The 23973-nt window shown below is 43.2% G+C and overlaps 1 protein-coding gene across 1 annotated transcript in view; it reads left to right on the top strand.

Moving 5' to 3' along the window:
• Positions 1-23973, top strand: part of Myd88 (myeloid differentiation primary response protein MyD88) — a 34888-nt gene that overhangs the window by 9177 nt on the left and 1738 nt on the right. Inside the window, exons 4-8 of the mRNA XM_069303991.1 lie at positions 4957-5073; positions 9214-9341; positions 15732-15900; positions 18870-19032; positions 20528-20714. Coding sequence (XP_069160092.1) covers positions 4957-5073; positions 9214-9341; positions 15732-15900; positions 18870-19032; positions 20528-20714 — 764 coding nt within the window. The remainder of the gene's footprint in view (positions 1-4956; positions 5074-9213; positions 9342-15731; positions 15901-18869; positions 19033-20527; positions 20715-23973) is intronic.

Raw genomic sequence — 23973 nt, 5'->3', positions numbered from 1 at the left:
TTCTTCCTCTTGGGCCCCCTTTGTGGGTTCAGGGGGGCTTTTAGTTACCTCGTGTGTGACCTGGTTCTGCCTTCAGGAGTTCTGGGGTCTTCCTGGCTTGTAGGCTGATTTTTTTGGGTCGTGGCACGTGTTGTGGTTATGCCGGGGCCTTGGTTTTTTTTTGTCACGGTGGGCCTTTTGGTGCAGTTCTTGTACTTTCTTGGTGCCTTCTTCGTCTGTCCGGCACGGTGCTCTCTGCCAACCAGTTTTGTCTTTTTCTTTCCTTTCATTATTTTTTATTTATATTTTCATGTGTATGTATAAATGTATACATTTTGTGTATGTATACATTTTCTTTCGGAAACGGCTCAGATCCCTTCGCTGTTTACAGGGCGCTTGGGGGGGGAGGGGTGGCTTGATCTGTTGGCTCTCGCTTGGTCCCGCAGTTAGTGGGCGTTTTTTGGGTTGTCTTCCGGCACCTGGTGGTGTCGGCCAGCTCCTTTCCCTTTGGGGAGGTTCGGGGCTTCTTCCCCTGTGCTTCGACATTGCATCTAGGTGTGGGTGTGTTTGGACGTGGTCGATCCGCCCCATCCTACTTTGGTAACCGCCTTTTCCAATGCCTACACGGGACTTTGCGGATCTGCGGTTCTTCTGGACTTGTTTAGTCTGCGCCCTGGTTTCCTTGCCCCTCTTCGGATGACTGTTGTCTCTGGTCTGGCTTCTGTTTTGGCCGGGTGTCTGGATGGTGTCCCTGGACCTATGGGTCACTTCTTGGCACGTTCCTCTCCAGGGTTCCGGGACTGGCACAGTTGATGGCGGGGCTTCAGGGTAGCCGCTTTTGTTGCCTTCCCTAGTTTGTAATTGGCACTTAGTGTATTTACGCATATTTACGGGATCTGGGTGACCTGTCTGCGTCTGCTCAAGATTTGGTTTCTGGCCTACCTCGATGACTGGCTATTGTGGGCTCCCAGTCGGTACACTTGTCTGCTCGCCAGGGGTGTTGTTCTTTCCGGCTCGCCGGGTTCGAGTTTCTGGTGAACTGGAGAACATTCCATCTGGTTCCGTCCCGAGTTCGGCCCTGGCTGGGTCTTGTTTGGGACTCTTGGTCTACTTCTTTGTCTCTCCCTCCAGAAGCGTTGCTGCGGCTGCGGTCCCGCCTTCAGCTGTTTCTGACTGGGTCCCGGATCACTCTGCGGTTGCTCGAGCAGTTGTGTGGGAGTCTGAACTTCGCCATGCTGGTCTACCCGTTGGGTCGGGTTTGGCTTCGGCGTCTGTTTTGGTTCCTTCGGGGATACCCCTTCCTCCTCTCTCGCAATCGATGGGTTTGAAAACATGCCAGCAAAAGTGGGAAGCAAGCAGACTGGATGGGCGAAAAACTCAGCCCAGAAGCAGAAAATCCAGGCAGGGGCAAACTACCGCAGAAGTGCTAGCAGGCATCCCCACAACCCCGGGAACCCGCAACAGAGGCCCCGGGGCAGAGCTGTCCTCCAAGCCCTCCGTTCTTAAAGAAAAGGAAGAGTCCATGGGAAAGGCAGCAAGAAAGGGCCACTGGTAAGACCCAGAAGCCTTGGCAGGAGGAACAGGCTCAAAAACCTCCTTCCCCAACCCGAACTGGGCAGCCCCCGAAAACCGCCTGAGTGTTGCCCCCAACTAAACCCCGCCCCGACCCTGAAACCCGCAGATGGTCAGGAGCCGGGAACAGGGAGGGAAAGGGGCGAACAGCACCTAACCAAAATGGGGCGGCCTCGGGGCATCTGAGTGGGAAACCAACCTAGCGTGTTGCAGCAACCTAACCTAGCTTGCAACACTGTTGCTGCCTGTACTCTGAACAGTAATAACATCAGGAGAGTACTGGAGAACAAGCAGAGAATCTCTCTCGCAAGACTCTGGGTCAAGGTGCCAGTGACCCAACAGGCAGCATGACGGAGGTAAAAGTGGTGACTGTCACCTGGAGACAAGGACACAGCAACCAACGATCCCGTACAAGACGGGTTGGGACCCGGAAGACACATTCAATGGTCCACCGAGACCCGACAGGGGTTTCCAGGGCCCATAGGGGTAACAACTACGGGAAGCCCGAGCAAGGTGTTGCTAACCAGTTAAACACCCAAAATTAACAAGGGGTAGAGTATAACACTGAAAACCCCTGCGACGTGTACAATCACAGGGGCGTAGCGGAGGGCCACCAAACACTACCAGTGGAACTATAGCCACACTAGGCAAACCCCCATCAGGCAAAAGAAAATAAAAAACAAAAGAAAAACCCAGCAAAAGTACACCGTCTCCAAAGGCAACAGGAACCGGTCGCCACTTAGGTGGCAGGTCGCGCAACACATTGACGCCCTAACCAGCACAATACCAGTCCCTACCTAGGGCCAAACAAGGGCCCCAAGCCCCAGCTGGCCCCAAGGGTGAGGCAAATGCCGAGCAGCAAGAACCTCTACGGGAATGGTTCCCGAACGCCCCAGGGAAGATAACCCTGTCACGCAGGGGCAGTACTCACAGGGTGCTTAGGGACGTAAGCCACTAAGCGCATGCAGCCCCAGCACTTATGAGGTACTCCTGGCCACCGCACAACACAACACACGGCAGTGAACGCCACACAAGGCAAACGCTGCCTAGGAAACTGAGGCCAGAGAAGCGTCTATCCCGGTTGACATTAGCTTATGAACTGAAGCTAGGCAGCCAGCGCGGTAGGTCCGGGGCTCCCCCCTCCCCCTCTCGGGGCGGGGAGGGCTGCGCGGACGATCGGCGCGGCAGTAAAGTGTGATGTTTGCTCGTTTCCTTGGGATTGTAGGGAGTTTCTACCTCTCTGTTCGTTTTTTTGTTTTAGTTTTTTACCATGTGGGGTTTGTTTTGTTATGCCTACCTTTCTGGGCGCCTGACCCCGGTTGATGGCAGATAAGGAAAACCCCAACCACAAGGTGGTTTTCCAGGGCCATTGCTCCCTGAAACCTCTCTGAAGGGGCCAGGTTCTGGCGCTGGTCCCTGGTAGGTCTGAACTCCTTAGCTAATGTCCTGGTCTAATACATTAGCCCGATAAGCTCCAGGGAGCCGTAAGGGGCTTCCCACAGAAATAGAAATGATCGAGCTCAAGCTGCAAGAATCATATAAAATCAAGGAGAGGCAAAGTGAGCAAAAGATCACAAGTGAAATAATGGAAAGTCCAAAATACTACTACTACTACTATGCAAAATTTAGAAGAAAAATACGTCCAGCATTGGACTCTTCCGCAAAGGTTATGGAACTTTCACAGATGACAACAAAGAAACGAGTGAAATGCTGAGGCTGCAGTATGACTCTGTTTTCAGTGAACCCCTGAACACATTTAAGTTCAATAATCCAAACGAATTCTTCATGAATGACACCAGCATTGAACCATATATCAGATGTCACCCTTACCCCATTAGACTTTGAAGTAGCCATAGACAGCATGTCCATGCACTCAGCATGTCCATGCACTCAGCACCAGGTTCAGACTCCTTGAATTCTATATTCATCAAGAAGTACAAATTCCACTATCATAGACCCTAAACATCTTTTGAAGATGGAGTCTAGATACTGGTGATGCTAGATACTCTGTCCTTAGCCTACTTAAATCAGTGGAGATCACACCATCTCACAAAGTAGGTAGGAAAGTAGATGCCAAAAATTATAGATTAATAGCCCTAACATCACACATTAGTCTTTGAAAGGGTGCTAAGAAGTAAGATCATAAGAAAGAGGTAAAGTCTTTAAAAGAGTGCCATGAAGTAAGAAGTGATTCATGGAATCACAACATCTATATAACCCCAAACATCATGAGTTCAAAACAGGGAATCCTACCTCTCAGTTGCTTGATCACTATGACATGGCCTTATATGTCATGGATGACAAGCAAAACACTGATGTAATATACACAGACTTTGCAAAAGCTTTCAACAAATGTGACCATGGTGTTACTGTGCACAAAATGTGTTCAAAAAGAATTAGGGGCACCTTGATTAACGAGCAGCTCTATCTGCAAGCATTTCGAGTAACTAGCGAGTCACTCGCAGCAAATTTGTCTCTATTGACAAGCTTCACCTCTATTAACGAGCAAAATCACATGGTGCTTCCTAGCGTCTCGCGGGTTCTCGCAAATTCTCGGACGCTTCCGACGCCAGTGTTGTTGTTGTATTGCGCATGACAAGCATCCCTCTGCATTTATTTGCGCTTTTCTTTGTTTTTTGTGGTTTTGTAATTACAATTTATAATGCACGATGTCGCCAAAGAAGCTGCTTGCTAAAGATAATGTTGTCAAGAGGAAGAAAGACACAATTACTGTGGATTTGAAAAAGGAAATTATAGCAAAGCATGAGTGTGGTGTCTGTGTGACTGATCTCACAAGAAAGTATGGCAGGTCCTCATCAACAATTTGCACCATTAGTAAGGGGATGAGGAGGTAAGGGAGGATGCTGCCTATTCCAATGAGATCAGGGAAGTGTTGGGAATGTTTGAAAAGGTGACCGCATTATTGTAAAAGCTGCCCTGATAAAGCAGTGACAACCTGGTGTGTGAACATGTTTAATGACAATTTGCTGTCTCGTTTTAGGAACATCCTAAAATAAAGACAAAAGCAATTGTCAATAGATACGTTCTTTTGCAAAAGTAGAGAAAAGAAGAGCCAGTGATAGTGAACCATAACCTGGTCCCAGTGGGGTGAAATTCCCAAGAAGAGAGAGCCTGCCTGACTCAGAGGTGGATTCTCCTTCCACACCATAACCCATCTCCTCCTTCCTACCTCCCCATCGTCTCCCTCACGCCAGCAATGACTTTGTTTGGATAACAAGAACCTTTTGAAGCATGGGATGCCATAGCATGTCTGTTATATGAAGGTTCACATTTTAGAGACATCACCGGTGGATGTGAGTTTTAGGTGGATATGATATGATATGTATTTATTATGTTTACTGTGTGATTCAATTATAAAAGTTGATGAAACATTAATGTTTGCAGATTCAGATTATGACAAGTGCATGAGCCAAGGGGGAGGAGCCCTGGCAGCTTTGCCACCACCGTTGGAACAGTTGGTGACTGATGTGTCCACTTATGATAGAAATATTCTCACTGTTGGTAAGAGTATGACTGTTCTTTAATTTTGTTTTAAATAACTTAAAGGCTAGTTAATTTAATTAAGAATAATATACCATAATGTATATAACTCGACATTGTAGAAAAATCAAGCATTGAATGTAATGAATTATGTTTCCAGTGAGCCTCAGTAGTTCCCCAAGCTAGCAAAGCCTTTAGAAGGTACACCAGGCCTGGAGCCGGTCGGACAGCACGCTGGACTTGTGATCCTGTGGTCCCGGGTTCGATCCCGGGCGCCGGCGAGAAACAATGGGCAGAGTTTCTTTCATGCTATGCCCCTGTTACCTAGCAGTAAAATAGGTACCTGGGTGTTAGTCAGCTGTCACAGGTCGCTTCCTGGGGGTGGAGGCCTGGTCAAGGACCGGGCCGCAGGGACACCAAAAGGCCCGAAATCATCTCAAGATAACCTCAAGATAGCCTCTGAGACCCACCCTTGCATACCAGGAGTCAGAAACAGAATCTGGCTCTCTACAGGGCAAGGCAGTGGAGTGCTTTGGAATCACGGGTCAACTCAAAACAGAAAAAGTCAACCAGAAAGCATAAGCTCAACAAACAAACAATTGGTTATAGAAAATTAGATAGCCAGAAAAAACAAGTCCAATAAAGTATCACTGTAAACAGTGACACTGTTTTAGTGACACATAGTGTCAAACAAACACATAGTGTGAAGCAAGCATAACATTTTGCATGGAAGAAAATGCAAAATAATATTAGTAAAGAGCACGGGAGCCATAGGCACAATCAGAGAATACTGTATAAACATCAGAGGTCCACGGTTGTTCAACATCCTCCCAGTGAATATAAGAAATATTGCCGGAACAACTGTGGACATCTTCAAGAAAAAACTAGATAGTTTTCTTCAAGAAGTGCCGGACCAACCGGGCTGTGGTGGATGTGTGGGCCTGCGGGCTGCTCCATGCAACAGCCTTTTGGACCGTGCTCTCACAAGTAAAGACTGGCATTGGGCCGGGCTTGGGGAGTAGAACAACTCCCAGAACCCCATCAAGCAGGTATCAAGCAGGTGACACATAGACAGCGATGTGCCTGAAAGTTTCTATCCAAACTACCTTCTTACTAAGAGCTGAGTGAACCGAAACCCTTCACTCCATAAGCAAGACTAGAGCAGGGTGGGGGATGGGGAGTATCTGAGGGCTCGCCAAAAAAGGGTTTCATTACATTTAACACTAGATTTCTTGAGGGCCCCTTGGCATCTCATAATGGTGCCTAAGCATAGGAGGCCAGCATTTCTAAAAAATAACAAATTAATAAATGGAAAAAATGTGATCAAAGCTTACCTGTGGAAACAGATGCAGTAGAAGAGCTTAGGACTGTCAGCTGGATGCTAGATGCCCAAGTGTGATGCAGGTGCAGCATTTCCAAGAGAAATCTAATAAACAGTGTGAGGCCAGTGCCCTGTTGGATTGCCGTGAGGTTTTTGGCAATCCAGTAGGGTATTAGCCTCACGGGGGTCAAGCGGCTTGTACGTTGCAGCAACCTAAACCTAGCATGCACTCAATGATTTTTTTTTCAGTGTTTGATAGGTCTATGTATGTGCAGAGTCCTGGTAGCCTTGTGGGTGTGTCTAGGGGTGGCTGGGGAGCTGTTGCAGCCACCCAGAGAAAGGCATTTTGCTAACATTCAAAGTTTCATTTTTACACACCCCCAGACTATCTTACATACTGTATTATAAACAAAATTATCCTGTAAGATATTGATTTCTGAAAGGTTATTTCATGGATTTTCTCTTACTAAAAAGCAGCACATGTTACATTTAGGGTGTTGCTATACAATGCTGCTTTAAAGTTGGGGTTCATAATTTGAGTGATAGCTTAAATGTTACACTTTGGTTTTCTGGGGGGGGGGGGCCCCTATGACTCCCCGGAGCTATCCATGGCTCCCCAGAGCTATCCATGGCTAATATGGATACCCTAACTATTTTGCATCAGTCGATGTGGGTGGAGTTCTAGCCTACTGGGGACCACGAGACAGAACCTGGCCCCCCCTCACAGAGGCATGGGGAGCAATGGCCCATAGAAAGGCAGATAAAGAATGTTCCAAATCACATGTGCATTTCTATGGGCCATTGCTCCCCATGCCTCTGAGGGGGGCCAGGTTCTGGCTCGTGGTCCCCGGTAGGCTAGAACTCCACCCACATCGACTGATGCAAAATAGTTAGCGTATCCATATGAGCCATGGATAGCTCCGGGGAGCCTCCGGAACTCACCCAGAAAATGGTGTTTCATTACATTCAATGCTGGTTTTATTCAATACTAAAATAATATGTTATTTTACATTTAAAGTCTATAAGATTATTTTTATATTAATTTAATTTAGGGAGTAACGGCTTACCTGCAGTACTGTATTAGAAGGCAAAAAGACTTGTGATTACAACTCGCACTAGTATTATCCAAGTATGATATAGGCTGGTTGAAGAGAGCACAAGATGTTGGCAATGCTGTAGAGAAACACCAATATGAGAGTAGATTGTTTTATAAAATATTTTGCATATAAGAACTAGAAAATGTAAGATACATGTGGGTAGTGCTTATTAAGAGGTAAAAGAGAAAGTGGTGAGGTCAGGCAAGTGAAGGTGGGGTGCACTCTCACATGACATTGATTAATTTTCTTTTTTTAATTTAGCATAGGCATAACAATAATGAATTTTCCATGTTTCTTTGTAATAGTGAAGTTGTCTTTAATGGCTGCAGATATTGTACCTTTTCTTCTAAGGTTTTCTTTGATGATACTGTTTTGCATCCCTGAAGTTCATGAGTTGTTGCTCTTGATTCTTGTGTGTGACACAAGTGTTATGGTGTTATTGACATGGCTGCAATATGTGTACATTCATAAATCCTTGCATCAAAGTTTAAGAATGATTTGCCTCTATATATATATATGTTGTCATAATTATTGCAGGGTATAGTGTAAAACCCTTCAGTGGTGATCTTGTTATCGTAGTTCTGCTTCTCATCAAGGTGTAGATTGTAGTGGGTGTTTAGTACACAGCTCCTACATTGTCTGTATTACATGTGTCAGTAGTGACGATTGGTGTCGGAGAATGAGCGGTCACTTTAGTTTCATTTTGTTTCACAATTTTCTTAGGTAGACAATAAAAGATAGTGAAATGCTAAGCTTCAAAATTTATAAGGTGCCTTTCTGCAAGAATTACATCCTTGATTTAACTTTTGTCATAATAATAGGATGAAATGGGGCAAAGTGATTGGATTCTTTGTCCGGGCCTATTGGAGTTGTAGCTAACAGTTCCTTGAAGGCGAGTGCCAGTGCATCACCAATTTCTTCCTAAACCTTCATTGCCCTATATTTTGTACAGTAATTTATTAAGGAATAAGAATGTGGGCAACAGATGATAAAGAGTAACACAAACCAAAAACAGCCAGAGTAATGACTAATTCTCCCAAGAAGACATCACTAACCCAATAATGAATACCATCATTGGAAGCAGGGTATTCATTCGCAAGGTAAACACAAGGTAAGGAAAGCAGAACTAATGAGGTCGCAGCGCAGTGATTTACACTATACCCTGTAATAACTGTAATAAAGTATACTCTATGTAGGTGAAACATACTGGAACTTAGATATGAGGATTTACAAAAATATATTTGATTGTCATGTTGGCAACACCAACAATGCTTTCTACACACAATGATTGGGGAGCAACCTTTCAACAACTTTGGCAAATCTAAACTCAAGTCACTGAGGAAAATTCTGAAATGCAATCCCTCTTAAATTAATAGAGCTCCAAAATATAAATGGTAACCTAACTTTACCAACCTTCGCCTGATCAACCAGGCTGTGACTTATATGTCATGCTGTGACCAACCGTGTTGAACACCCTGATTGATCAGAGCACCAACCTGGCCAACGACCAGGCCATGGGAACATTGATCCTTGGAATCATTGACAGGTATACTTGTCCTCACCCCATCCCCACCCATCAGCTTCTCTTAAACTTGTTGAAGCCCCTTACAAGCAATATATATACAAATAAATTGTGCTCTCGTCTTTATGTTTCTCCACACACAACTATTAAATTATAAAGTCTGCAAGGGTGACAAATCCAGTGGTTATAGGATGAATCTCCAAGTTAAAAATTTGTTGCAGATGACCATAGAAACTTGAGTATGGGACTGGGATTACAGTACTATGCTGCTCTTGTTTTGTTTGCTGATGAGGACATTGACTTTGTTCAAGAAATGGTTGAGAAATTGGAAGGGGAGTATGGTCTTAAGGTAATGTTAATATCTTTCAGTTTATATTCTTATATACTAAAATGTATACAAGTACTGAATCTTTAATCTTATTTCCTTATGCAGTATAATATTGCACTCCTATTTTTTCCAGGCGGATGCCTCTCCACTTCATGAAAGTGGGTAACTGGATAAAGTTAACCCTTTAACATTTGTCTGCCATGCATCAAAAAATACATTTCTGTAATGGTTTAACACTTTATAAATATTGTGTGTTAGCAAAGTAAAAAAAAATCATAAGAGAATAGGTGTAAGAAATTTTCTGTTGGGAGCCCCGTCGGTTCCCTGGAGCTATCGGACTGATATTAGCTATATTAGTCTGGGCTTTCAGTCACATGGAGTTCTGCCTACCAGGAACCATGAGCCAGAACCTGGTTCCCTTAGAGATCAAAGGCCTATGAAAACTCGACTCTTTGAGAGTATATTCATGTCTGCCATCGACTGGGGTTAGGCACCCAGAAAGGTAGGCATCCCAAAACAAACCCCAACTGGTAGAAAATTGCAACCCAAGACCGAACAGAGCCCAAGAACTACCCTAAAGAAAATGAAAGCAACAAGCAAATCATTATCAAACCTACGTGCTGCTCGTTCACACCCCCTGGGAGGGGGAGGGGGGGGGGCGCCCACTCGAGCCAGCCGTGCACTCACCACTTTGTTGACTGAAGCCGGCTGGGGCTGATGTCTCCTCTGGACTCAAAATCCTGTCAGGGGTTTTGCCCGCATGGTCGTACCTGCTGTGTGTTGCACGGTGGCCAGCAGTAACCGGTACAGTACTTTGAGGCACATGCTCTTCCTTGGGCGCCCTGTAAGTACTTCCCTTGCGTCTCAGGGTTATCTTCCCTGTGGCTTTCGGGTTCTCACTCTCATAGGGGTTGCTGTCGCTTGGCATTGACCTTGTCCTTGGGGTCAGCAGAGGTGTTGGTGCTTTCGTTTGGCCCTGGGTAGGAAGTGTTTGTTGCTGGTTGAGGCACATGGTGCTGCGCAGCTCGCATATTAGCGACCGCTGTGTCTGTCTCAGGTCTCCTGTTGTTGTGGTGCACTTTCAAGGTTTTCTTCTCATTTCTTTTCAAGTTTCCATTTAGCCTGGTGGAGGGCTGCCTAGCTTCCCATTAGGAATGCTTAGGTTCTTTTCAGTAGTCCTTCACTTGGCCCCCGAGATTGCTCCCTTCACTGGGGGTCAGTTTGCCCATCAAATAAACAAGTCCAAACGATTTTGCAGCACCAGTGCCTAGGCTTCCCATAGGGACACCTTCCCCTGCGAGCCTTGGAAACCCCCATCGGGGCTCTGGGTGTACTATAGCTATGTCTTCCACTTCTCTCGCTTTGTGTGAGTTTGAGGGTTGTTCATTGCCCTTGTCTCAGGGTGACGATCATCTGTTTTGCATCCGTCATGCTGCTTGTTGGGTCGGTGACATCTTCGACCCAGAGTCGTGCAAGACTTGTTCCCCACTCGTTCTCCAATTTTCCATTCTTTCCGGCGGAAGCCCCTTCACCTTCCTGGAGCTTATCCAGACTGATATGGTAATGTCAGACTTTGGCATCAGTCATGTGTATGGAGTTCTGTGGGCCTACCAGGGACCACGAGCCAGAACCTGGCCCCTTAGAGAGGCAAGGGAGTAATGGCCTATAGAAACCCCCGTGTGGTTGGACACATTCTATGTCTACCATCGACCGGGTCAGGCACCCAGAAATGTAAACATCCCAAAACAAACCCCTATTCTTTTTGCTAGAAAATTGCTACCAAATGCCGAAGAAGTGGATAGAACTCCCCAAAAAGAAACGGGCAAACGAGCATGACATCACATGTTGCCGCACCGCTGTCTGCGCCGCTCCCCCCCCTTCCCGGGAGGGGGAAGGGGGAGTCCCAGACCCCTGCCCGGCTATCCACCCTTCAGTTCTGAGACTGATGCTATAGGCAACGGTCTTGTGCTCCAGCTCCAGTGGCTGTTTCAGCACTGTACCTAGAGTGTGGTGACTGTCTTCTAGGTGGTGCTTGAGCCGGGAGTGGTTCCCCAGTGCTCGGACTGCATGCGCCTAGTGTTTCCTTCCCTAGGTGCCCTGTAAGTACTGCCCTTGGGGCTTGGGGTTACCTTCCCCAAGTTCCTTGGGTTCTGCCTCTGCTAGGCCGTTTACACAAATATCATAGCAGGGAATGACTCGGGAAAAAACCAACCACAGGTCAGAGAACTTTTGAGATTCTGTGACAAATTCTTGCTCACTCAACAGATTACAGAACCAACTAGGAACGAAAACACACTAGACTTGTTATTCACAAACAATGATGAACTAATCAGAGACATAACAATCTTAGATACTTCATACTCAGACCATAAGTTCATTGAAGTGCGAACTAGCATAAATAACGGTAGTAGGTCTAAGAGACCCAACAAGCGAGAAGGAATATTCAATCAATTCAATTTCAATGATAAGAGGATCAACTGGGAAAAAATAAATGTAGACCTTAAAACCATTCAATGGGAGACGATCTTAAGCGACAAAACTCCCACCCAGGGAATAGCTCAACTGACAGCTGGAGCGTACAAGGTCTGCTTGAAGCACGTGCCTGTGAGGAGGGGCAGAAAGAGGACCACTCTAGAAAGAGAACGCAGACGACTGTACAGGAGAAGGAAAAAAATAACGGAAATGCTTTGGCAGACACAACTATCACAAGCAAGGAAAATAAGCCTAAGCAGGGAGATCGAAGAAATAGAACAAACGTTGAAGCGATCATATGAGTCTGAGGAAATGGAATAGGAACAGAAAGCTATACAAGAGATAAAGAAAAATCCTAAATATTTCTGGGGGGGAGCCCTGTAAGCTCCCCAGAGCTTTACCAGGCTGATATGCTAATGTCAGACTTTGGCATCAGTCATGTGTATGGAGTTCTAGGGCCTACCGGGGACCACGGCCAGAACCTGCTCCCCTCAGAGAGGCAAGGGGAGCAATGGCCTATAGAAACCCCTGTGTGGTTGGAAGAACATTCTATGTCTGCCATCGACCAGGACAAGCATCCAGAAAGGTAAGCATTCCAAAACAAACCCCTATTCTGGTGAAAATTGCTACCTAAAGCCGAACTAGTGGATAGAACTCCTCAACAGAAAAACAAGCAAACTAGTATGACGTCACTGCGCCGCTGTCTGCGCAGTTCCCCCCTCCCCGGGAGGGGGAAGGGGAAGCCCCAGACCTCCCACGCCGGCTATCCACCCATCAGTTCTTCAGCTGATGTTATAGGCACCGGTTTATTCTAATATACAAACTGTCAGATGCAACGGCTGAGGGATTCACAGAACAGATGAACAAAATAGAGAATAACCTTGATAATTTGGCAAACCTGATATTACTTTCCTAGGTGACTTCAACCTGCCTAGTCTAAAATGGAGAATAGCAAACAATATTAATATACCAGGAAATCTATCTGGACATAACCAACCACACAGATTAGAGAACTACATAGATTTTGTGAAAATTTTTCACTCAATCAGCAGATATCAGAGCCAACTAGGAACGAAAATATTTTAGATCTGGTCTTCACAAACAATGAAAACATAATCGGGGACATTACGATCTTAGATATCACATACTCGGATCACAAGCTCATTGAAGTGCAAACTACCATCAATACTCAGAATAGACCTAAAACAATGATCAAGCTAGAGGGGTTATTCAATAAATTCATTTTTAATAATAAAAAGATTGACTGGGAGAAAATAAACATGGAACTTACAAACATTCCATGGGAAATTGTTCCAAGTAATACAAATCCTACACAAGGAATAGAAAAAACTGACTTCTGAAGCATATAAAATCTGTCTGAAACATGTTCCTTTGAGGAAAGCTAGAAAGAGGTACAACGTAGAAAGAGAACACAGACAACACTACAAAAGAAGGAAAAAAATAATGGAAATGCTTAAGCAGACACATCTTTCCATACAAAGAAGGAATAATTTAATCAGTGAGATTAAAGAAGTTGAGCAGAGACTGAAGCATTCGTATCAGATTGAAGAAAGGCAACTAGAACAGAAAGTAATTCAAGAAATAAAGAAAAACCCAAAATATTTTTTCACATATGCTAAATCACACGCAAAAATCACTGCCAGTATTGGACCTATTCATATGAGTGAAAGTTCATACACTGAGGATGACAAAGAAATTAGTGAAATCCTAAAAAAGTAGTATGAGGACATGTTTAACTCTCCAATAAACAGCATGAAAGTGGAAGATCCTGACAACTTCTTTATGCGTGATATCGAAACCCCTGTAAATATAACACGGAGGTTTGTAAATATAACAATACCTGTATATGTACTGTACCTTGTAAATAAAATTTTTATTATTATTATTATTATTATTATGATGATGATGTGGTCATCTGTAGAGGACTTGCACAGTGCAGTCAGTGGGGCCAAAATCATATACAGTATACATATATGTTTATGCAGTGGAAGAGTTAATGCAGATAAATGTAGGATTTTAAGCCTAGATATAGGCCTAATATTGAACATTATGATAATTATAATAATTATCTGATTTTACTCGAGGGCCACTAACCCTAGTGACTTCGACGAGGACAGGAAGCTGGTAACTTGTCGAAGGTCCCCCCCCATTTGCCTTGATCTTTTCTAGGTATATTGTAAAACTCATCACAGTTTTGGCAGTTAAGGCTTCGGCGGGTAGGGAATTCCATGGGATAATAACCCTGTGGGTGAAAAAGCATCTCCTGTTCTCAGTCCTACATTGTGGCTTGTTGAGCTTGAAACTGTTGCTCCTTGTTTGTGTTACATTTGACCTTCTGAACAAAGTATCTGGATAAACATCCTTTAACTTGTTCAGTATTTTAAAAGTTTCAATGAGATCCACCCTGTCGTGCCTGGTTTGCATTGTTGTTAGCCCTGTTGTCTTCAAGCATTCCTGATATGGGAGATGACTTACCTCTGGAATGACTTATGGTGCTTGGTGTTGCACTTTCTCCAGAGCAGCTATGTCTTTCTGGAAATGAGGCCTCCATGCTTAGATACAGTAATCCAAATTTATGCACCAGAGATTTATATAGTTGAACCATTACCGTCTTTTCCTTATAGTCAAAAGTACGCTTGATTATCCCAAGAGCTTGGTTAACTTTTCTGACTGCTGCACCCACCTGTTGTGCAACTTTTAATGAGTGATGGATTTCGACTCCATGGTCCTTTTCTTCATCAATCTGCTGTAATGTAATGCTATTACATTACAGCAGATTACATTACAGCATGACTATTGGTAGTCATGGTGTGGGTTGTTATGCCCCACATGCATGGTCTTGCATTTGTCGATATTAAAAGCAAAATAATAATGTTAGATATCAGCTGAACAAAGTTGAAATTATCATAACTGAATCTGAGAAAGTTCTAGAAGTCGTGATTAGCAGGTTTCTTGAGCCAAAATATCAATGTACTGTATATTCGGTACAGTACAGTGTACACAAAATAAAAGGTAAATAGTATACTGAAATTCATACCTAGAAGAGTCAGCAATAAGATAAAATGCTTTTATCCAGTTGTATCATGTACGTGTTAGATCCTATTTATTAAATTTGTGCAGTTCAGTTTTGGTCACCAAATTATAGAATGTAAAGAAATTCACTTGATTGTGTACAGGAGGGGGAGGAGGAGGAAGGCAAAATTACGGCCAAGAATTTGAAGCTTTCCATATGAATAGAGATTAAGAAGGCTTAATTTTCATTCTTCGTAAAGGTGAAGTGAACATAATCAACAGAAAATAGAATGTAAAACAATGGATATAGGTGAAATAAGTTTTGTTAAATAAAACACTTGGGGTAAATTCTGATTTTGGAATAGGGTTGTTGATTTATAAAACAAATTACCAGGAAATAAAAATATACAGTATATATAATATAATATGTATTTTACAATTTTATTATAGTGCAGTTCATTACACTTGAGCGGTTCATTATATTCGATGCTTCATGTTCCCTGCTTTTAAAGTCCTCAAACTCTTGGAAAAACAAAGCAACATTAAGAATAATGAATGTTATACTGGTATAAAAAAATTCAGCCTGTTGATTTCATTTGTATATATTGTACCACAAAATGGACTATACTGTACTAATATACTGTACCACAAAATGGACTATACTGTACTAATATACTGTACCACAAAATGTACTATACTGTACTAATATACTGTACCACAACATGTACTATACTAGTATACTGTACCATAACATGTACTATACTGTACCACAACATGTACTATACTGTACTAATATACTGTACCACAAAATGTACTATACTGTACTAATATATTGTACCACAAAATGAACTATACTGTACTAATATACTGTACCACATTTAATATTAAAACATTATTTTATTTCAGCTTTGCCTAAAAGATAGAGACTTAGTAGGGGGTCTACAATTTGAGTCGGACAGCATTGTGAGACTTATAATTGAGCGATGCACTAGAGTTATTGTCGTCTTGTCACCCGAGTTTTTAGCATCGAGTGCCAACAATTTCTTCATATTATTTGCTCATGCTCTCAGTGTAGGTAAGTTTCCCTTGTAGAGTTTTACAATTAGGTATCTTGAATGGATACCATAAAATTTCCTCATGCATTTATTTTCTGGGGGAAGCCCCTACGGCTCCCCGGAGTTATCCAAGCTGATAGGGATAGTAATAACTTTTGGCATCAGTCGATGTGGGTGGAGTTCTAGGCCTACCGGGAACCATGAGCCAGAACCTGGGCCCTCCCTCAGAGAGGCACGAGGAGCAATGGCCCATAGAATACACATGTGATTTTGGAGCATTCTTTATCTGCCATCGATCAGGACAGGCACCCAGAAAGGTAAGCGCCACAAAACAAACCCCTATTCTGGTTAAAAACAATGTAAATAGACAAACGAGTGGACAGAACTCCCCAATTGAAAACGAGTAAACAAGCATGACGTCACACGAGCCGCGCTGCATGTCTGCGCAGCTCCCCCCTCCCCAGGTGGGGGAAGGGGGTGCCCCCAGACCCCTACGCCTGCGATCCACCCTGCAGTTCCTCGGCTGATGAGATTCGGCTTGGTCATTGTGGTTCCAGCTCCAGATTCTCTTTGTGCTGTGCCTGGGTTCACTACTTCTCTTAGGTAGTGTGCAAGCTGGGAGTAATCTTCACAGGTACTTGGGCTGCATGTGCTTAGGGTCATCTTTCCTGAGTGCCCTGTAAGTACAGTACCGCCCTAGGGGCTTGGGGTTATCTTCCACAAGTTACCTTGGGTCTACCTCTGTTGGTCTTTTGCTGCTTGGCAATTGACCGCCCCGAATGTTTAGGGGCGGTTTTCTCCCTAGTTTGCCTTGGGTTAAGTGGTAGTTTTTGCACTGGTAGGGGCGCAGGGTACTGCATAGCTAGTTTTCACCTATAACAGCGGCCGGCTCTGTTCCCTCTGGGTATGCTGTCCTCCTGTGAGGTTTTTCTTTTCTTTTTGTTTTTGCCTGGTGGGGGTGGATCTGCCTTGGTGTTCCTTCCCCCTTTATATTAGAGTTGGTGGTACCCATTACTTCACCCTCGTGAGTAGACACGTTCCAGGGGTTCAGCATTAGCAGTGTTGATTGGTAGCTTGGGCACCGGTTAGCATTACCCTGCCTGGGTAAACCCTTAGCAGATCCAGTCTAGTGGCCCTGGGAAACCCCACGGGGCGCTCAGGGTCTGATGGATGTAACCCCTGAGTCCCCTCTCACTTTTTGCGAGTTTGAGGGTTGCTCTGTCCCCTTATCTCGGGGCGACGCTTATTGTTTTAGCCTCCGTCAAGCTGCCTGTTGGGTCGGTGGCACATTCGACCCAGAGTCCTGCGAGCTTTATTGCTTGTTTGTGACTCAGTTCACCCAATCTGATGATGATATTATTCGGGTGCAGGCGGCTCACGTGGATTTAGGTTGTTGCAGCGTACTAGGTTAGTTGCTTCCTCGGATGCCCCGAGGCTGCCCCGCTTTGTTTATAGGGACCTGGACTTGGGGGTGTTGGTCGCTTTCACCAGTTTCACCAGAACAGGGGTTTGTTTTGGGGTGCCTACCTTTCTGGGTGCCTGTCTTGGTCAATGGCAGACATAGAATGCTCCCAACCACATGGGGGTTTCTATAGGCCATTTCTCCTCGTGCCTCTCTGAGGGGGCCAGGTTCTGGCTCGTGGTCCCCAGTAGGCAAGAACTCCAAGCACATTGACTGATGCCAGAAAGTTATACATATCCATTCAACCTGGATAGTTCCGGGGAGCTCCTGGGACTCGCCCAGAAAATGGCGTTTCATTACATTCAGCTTTTTTTTTTTTTTTTAACTACAATGCAGTGGTATCCGTTCCCAGAGACACATCGTCAACCAAAAATTTGTCAACCACAACAAATTTTCCCCTAAGAAATAGTGTAAATTGAATTAATCCATTCCACACCCCAAAAATATTAACTTAAAAATATATTTTATACTGAATAACACTCATTTTGTACTAGCTACAATTCAGTACGTATATCTTGCCTTGAATGAAGACTCTTGTAAATGTATGGAGGAGGGGAAGGGGGAGAGGTGCTAGTGTTTAGAAGGGGAGTCCCCCCTTCCATTATAACATCAGGCAGTGATGACATTTCTGGGGTACTCTCTCTCCTATGTTTTGCCTGCATACCACTAGGACCTGCTTGTAGCTCACTGCTTGTTTTTCCTCACTAAAAAACCTGTCTTAGCGACACTTTATTTTTCCCTACATTGTAACACTTGTCTGAAGTAAGACATCATATTGTCATTAAAAAGGTTAACACAATGGCCTGCTACAGCTTGATTTGGGTGACACTTTTCAGCAAAACTTTGCAATTCTTCCCATACTGCACACTTATCTTAATAAATGAGCAAGGGACATCCACTACTGTACACAACCCTCGTACCATTTTCATGTTTTTCCTATATCGTCATCCTCACAACTATTTTCTCAGGTTGAACTTTACCACTGACTTTCTTGGGACCCATGGTGTGATATATAATAAGAACGTTTATGTTAAAAAACAAAAACAAAAAAAAAAACAGGAAAACAATGAAATTCTTCACAAAGAATTCAAGTGCGGCCACGGTTGTCACTATGCAGGATAGACTTGTAAACAAACTGAGTGTGCTTCGCCCTGTGCCCCCAGCACCATGCGCTGGTTCAACCCATAGACGTACAAACAGACTTTGTCTTCCAAGTAAACTGTTGTACACCAATTACAATTTTACGATGAATTTGACATCGTATACCAAAACATTTGTGCTCTAGAGTAGTTGTCAGCTGAGGTTCCATTGTAATTTGAAACATTTATAATATGAAATTTAGTTGGTGTAATGGAAATTGGCAGTAAAGCAAAAAGTCTTCTTGTGGTGTGTTTAAATAAGGTTTTAACTGCCTTGCCAATACTGTATAAGGTCAGTCTTTCTCTTGCCGTATGATCATTGAAGCTATTTATTAAGTGTTAACTAGTAAGCATTACATAAAATAATTTTACCTTAATCATTTTTCAGATCAGCGCCGACGCATTGTCATTCCATGTCTTCACAAACCCTGTACTAAGCCTGCTATAATAAATTTTTGCCACTCTCTTGACTACTATCGTGCCAAAGGATATTGGAATTATTGGGAAAAATTACGTGATTCTTTAATTTACCAGCCACAGATTTCATCCAGGTATAGTTTGTGTCATTGTTCTAAATTATGCTTCTTTATCCTAGATAATTCCTAAGGCTAAGTCCACAATGTAATTGTAAATTTACATGAGTTAACCAGATTGAATTAAATCATTTAATTGTATTCATCAATACAGTATGCATTATTTTATAAATGCTTAGTTTCATTCCTTGCTTAGTTGTTCTTATTCATCTTTAAGCTAAATGAACATTGAAAAATTTTTGTGAGTGTAAAATATTCGTAAAGGGTAGCTGTAGTTTTAAAAAGTGAATGCTTCAGGGATTTTGTGAGCAGGACCTTGGTCTCTCACAGACAGGACTATGCCTGTCCCGTCATGCTCTGTGAATTACCCATAGTAGTCCATATTTTTTAAAACAATCTTGGTACTTCAATTGGGGAGGGGAAGTAAAAATCAGTCCACCACTAAAATTATTACATGCTACGAAACTGAAAAGAAGAAACGTGTAGAATCGTCATCTTTGTGATTGGTAGGTTCTTAGTGTGGTCTGTGTGATCTGTAGTCTGGTCAGTGTGGTCTGGCATCTGAGATAGGCCACTGCTTTGGCAGTGCCACAGGACTTAATCTTGGGTCTAGGCCTTGTGATTAGATTTGTGTTTACATGCATTCCAATTTTCTGGTGGTGGTCTTCTATTTCAAGTGACATAATATATACACCATAGAAAGTAACAAGCATGATGCTTCTGCTCTCTTAGTGTCCATGGTGGTATTTGGTCTGGTCCAACAGCCTTTGTTGTGTCTGGTTTCAGCAGATGTTTCCTTACCTTATCTTTGGTAAGCTCAAATTCCTCCAGTGTTGTTTGATTTAACACTGCCTCCCTCATTTCAGGCACTTCTTGTTCCTCTGTGAAGCTCCTGGAATATCTTGCGTTCTTCAAACACCTCTGTTATTCTGTGAGCATATCCTCCTCTGTTCTCAATTTCACCAATGGTTCCTTCACTATTGTTTTCCTCCTGATGCTGCTGTGAAGTAGCTTGGGTTGGATCTTTGCTTTGTTTGCTATGTCATTTTCAAATTGTCTCCAGTTCTCTCCTTGCACTTGTGTAGTCATTTCTGGCCCTCTGGTGTTTTGTTATGCCTGTAGTTTCTCCATGCCCTATTACTCAATTGCTTTGTTTCCTTACATCCCTGATTAAACTATGGTTCCTCCTTTGTATTGAATATTTTTCCTTTTGAACCAGACTAAACTTGTCTTCTGCCTCCTGGAACTTCAGGGTAATTTAGCCCATTATGGTCTTTGCTCTTAAAATTCTTTTTGCCATGGCATTCCTATCAGGAATTTTTTCATCCTTTTGTAGGTAGACATGCTGGATTAGAAATTTCTTGTGTGTGGATGTCGGGGGAGAGCAGTGGTTTTGTGTGCATGAACTCATGAATATGCTGAGAGTTCATTACTTGCACTTATATATTAAACTTTGCCTGCTTCTTATACAAGTAAAACATAAACTAATGTTCTAATCTTTCATTACAAATAGTGAACCACGAGCAAGGATACGCGAGGTGTCTGGCTCATCTACGTCATCCCAGGTGTCTGCCAGCTCATTGAACATTACAACTCCCTCCCCTTCACAATCACCAAGTTTTTTCTCTAAGTTTTTATGGAGATCAGATGTTAAAGTGAAGATGAGAACTGCTTCAACTTCATTAGAGGATTCTAGTGAGGTATATTCTATATTGAAATCTATGGAAATTTCCATTTTTTCCTACTATCTCTTTTAGTGTATATGAATATTGGCAGGTCATTCTAAGCATGTAAATAACATTGTGGCCAATTAAATTACAGTATTACTTTATTTTGGTATGAAAATATTTACTTTTCATAAGATATTTCAGTAATAATATGAGCATAAGTTAATTTTCTGAATACTGCATTTTCTGGGGAGAACCCCGTCAGCTCCCCCGAGCTTTACCAGGCTGATATGCTAATGTCAGACTTTGGCATCAGTCATGTGTATGGAGTTCTAGGGCCTACCGGGGACCACGGCCAGAACCTGGCCCCCTCAGAGAGGCAAGGGGAGCAATGGCCTATAGAAACCCCCCGTGTGGTTGGAAGCATTCCATGTCTGCCATCGACTGGAACAGGCACCCAGAAAGGTAAGCGCCTCAAAACAAACCCCTATTCTGGTTAAAATTGCTACCAGAAGCCATACTAGTGGATAGAACTCCCCCAACAGAAAACAAGCAAACTAGTGTGACGTCATACGTCGCCGCGCCGCTATCTGCACAGCTCCCCCTTCCCCGGGAAGGGGAAGGGGGAGCCCCAGACCCTTCACGCCTGCTACCCACACCTCAGTTCTGAGACTGGATGTCAAAAACACGAAAAAAACGCTGACTGGAGGGAGGGAGGGAGGGATGCCGGGGAGCCTCCGGGACTCGCCCAGAAAATGGCGTTTCATTACATTCAACGCTGGTTTTCTGGGGGGAAGCCCCATCGGCTTCCCAGAGCTAACTACCCACAGACGGAAAAAGAGGGACTTACCCGGGAGGCGGTCGTTGCTCACTCCCAACTCGAAGTCGAGACAACTGGCTGCAACTGCCAACCCAAAGCAACACAGCCCCGACGGGGCCCAGGGACATTCACAAGGTAACACGCAGCCAGGATCCTGTTCGACCGCCAAGACATATTCCCAAAGATGGCAGCCAGAGCCACGAACTTATGGACGTCATGGGCATGGGGATAGACTGCAGGCTGGCTGGACTTGATAACCCTGCGGACGACCTGGGAGACCCGAACCCGCGAACAGGAACCCTACCTAACCTAACCTAACCTAACCTAACCTAACCTATCTTTATAGGTTAGGTTAGGTTAGGTAGCCGAAAAACTTAGGTTAGGTAGTCGAAAAACAATTAATTCGTGAAAACTTGGCTTATTAGGCAAATCGGGCCTTGCATAGTAGGCTGACAAGTGCGTTCTGGTTACTAGGTACGACATATATATATTTATATTTATATATTGTAATAACAGCAAAAGGAGTGTTGGGAGAAGCCATTTTGGTGAGGAAGGTGGCATCATCTTCCTGACTTGTCATGATGTGTAAGGGTGGCCACTATGCTCTTTGTGCATTATACCAGCTTAGATGAACAGTTATGGTGAACAGAACATGTAGATACTTATATATATAATGTCTGCATATAGTGAATAAAGGCAAAAACAGTATGGTGGGAGGAGGATGTTGGCAAGTGAGGTGTTTTTGAGAGAGGTAGTGGCAGCGAGAGGCTGGCTGGCAGATGTGGTGGCCACTCCTTGTTGCTTTTTGACTCACTATATCAACTTAATGGTTTGTTATGGTGAACAAAACATACAGATACCTATATATAACCTGTGTATATAGTGTAATAACCGGCTAAGTATTTGTTTATTGTTTTATGAACATAATAATTGAATCAATAATATGCACACCATAATTTTGAGTACAGCAATGATTCACACATTTTATTATATAAATATATCACATTACATACTATTGAATAATATTACTGCAAAAAACTAAGAAAAAATCAGTCATTGAAATAATTAGATAATAATATTTTTGTAGCAACTCCTGCCTGACAGCTCAGGCAAAGCAGACTGTCTCCAAAGTTTGCTCTGTCAACGCCTACATTTTGCCAGACTTCCCCGCCCTATTGTAGCCAAAATATGCCACTTATGATTTTTTATTATATTTCCCGTGATCAGGGAACACAAATTAACAGGTTTATAAGACAAAATATATATTTTTTTTTTTTTTTCATTTTTTTATGCATCTGTGGGTGACAAAGGCAAAATAGCCCAGTGCAGCTTGTGGGGTTAACTTAATAAATTAGAACTACCTCTATTCATTGTCGAGAACTTCAACTTCAATTATCTCTGAAACTAGAGTTTCAACTTTTGAGTGGCTTCTAAAATTCCAGTTTCTGACCGATTCTCGTTATTTTGACATATTGTGTGCTCAGCTGTCTGTTCTATAATCCCTTCAGAATGGATTTTTCATTAACCCTATATGTTTGGAGTTAAATTTATTTTTGTCTAAATTTGCCGCATATTTCAAATGCCATATTGACGATTTTTTATACAGTAAACTATACTGAAAACCTATATTCTAATTTGATGAAAATGAAAATCATATGCTATTCTGAGAGCATAATAACACTAAATGAACTATTGGTGATAGTTCATATTTTTTAACCTGATTTGAAAATCTGAAGTTTTCATTATTAAATTTTAAAATTATTTTTGTTTTCTTATTTTTCAAGTTAAGTTGTGATCATTTAGACAAAGTTGGAGCATTTGCCTAGCTGATTATGCACAAAAAATTGGAAAGTGTTTGTGCAAGTTCGAAAAACTAGTTATGTCAAATCGTATATGTATGTTTTGTGCGATTTAAGGGTTAAAGTATGTCATAATTGCCATCGCTCGAGGAAAGGACCCAGAAAGGTAGGCATATCAAAACAGACTACTGTCTGATTAACCTGTTAACCTGATCCCAAAAGATTAAAATAACCCCCTAGAAAGAAACCAAACAAGCAACCCTTCGAGCACTTCTGCTCATTAGTGCTGGTAAGGGGTAGCGCTATGAAGTCCTCAAACTGGGAGTGATTCCAGAATGCCCCAGGGAAGATAATCCTGACTTGCAAGGGCAGTACTCACAGAGCACCTAGGGAAGGTCGTGAAATACCATTTTCCCTGGGACCCTCCCTCCAGTTGGCGGTTTTTCATCATTCAAAAACAGGAGTAGTGGGCTTACAGCTGCCCCTTCCCCTTACAGAGGGGGGGGGGGAAGGGGAAGAGGGGTAGCTCTATTGCTAGTCACATGAAGCATTGCTTGTTTGGTTTCCTTCTAGGGGAGTTATTTTTATCTTTTGGGATGTAGATTGCACAGGTCAACCAGACGGTTTTCTGTTAAAGATTCGGGAACCTTTAAATGTAAAGTGCTCTTAGGCC

This window comes from Procambarus clarkii, chromosome 51 (genome assembly GCF_040958095.1).
Source record: "Procambarus clarkii isolate CNS0578487 chromosome 51, FALCON_Pclarkii_2.0, whole genome shotgun sequence".
Lineage (NCBI taxonomy): Eukaryota > Metazoa > Arthropoda > Malacostraca > Decapoda > Cambaridae > Procambarus > Procambarus clarkii.
The sequence above is the reverse complement of the archived record's forward strand: the minus strand, read 5'-3'. Positions and strand labels throughout refer to the sequence as shown.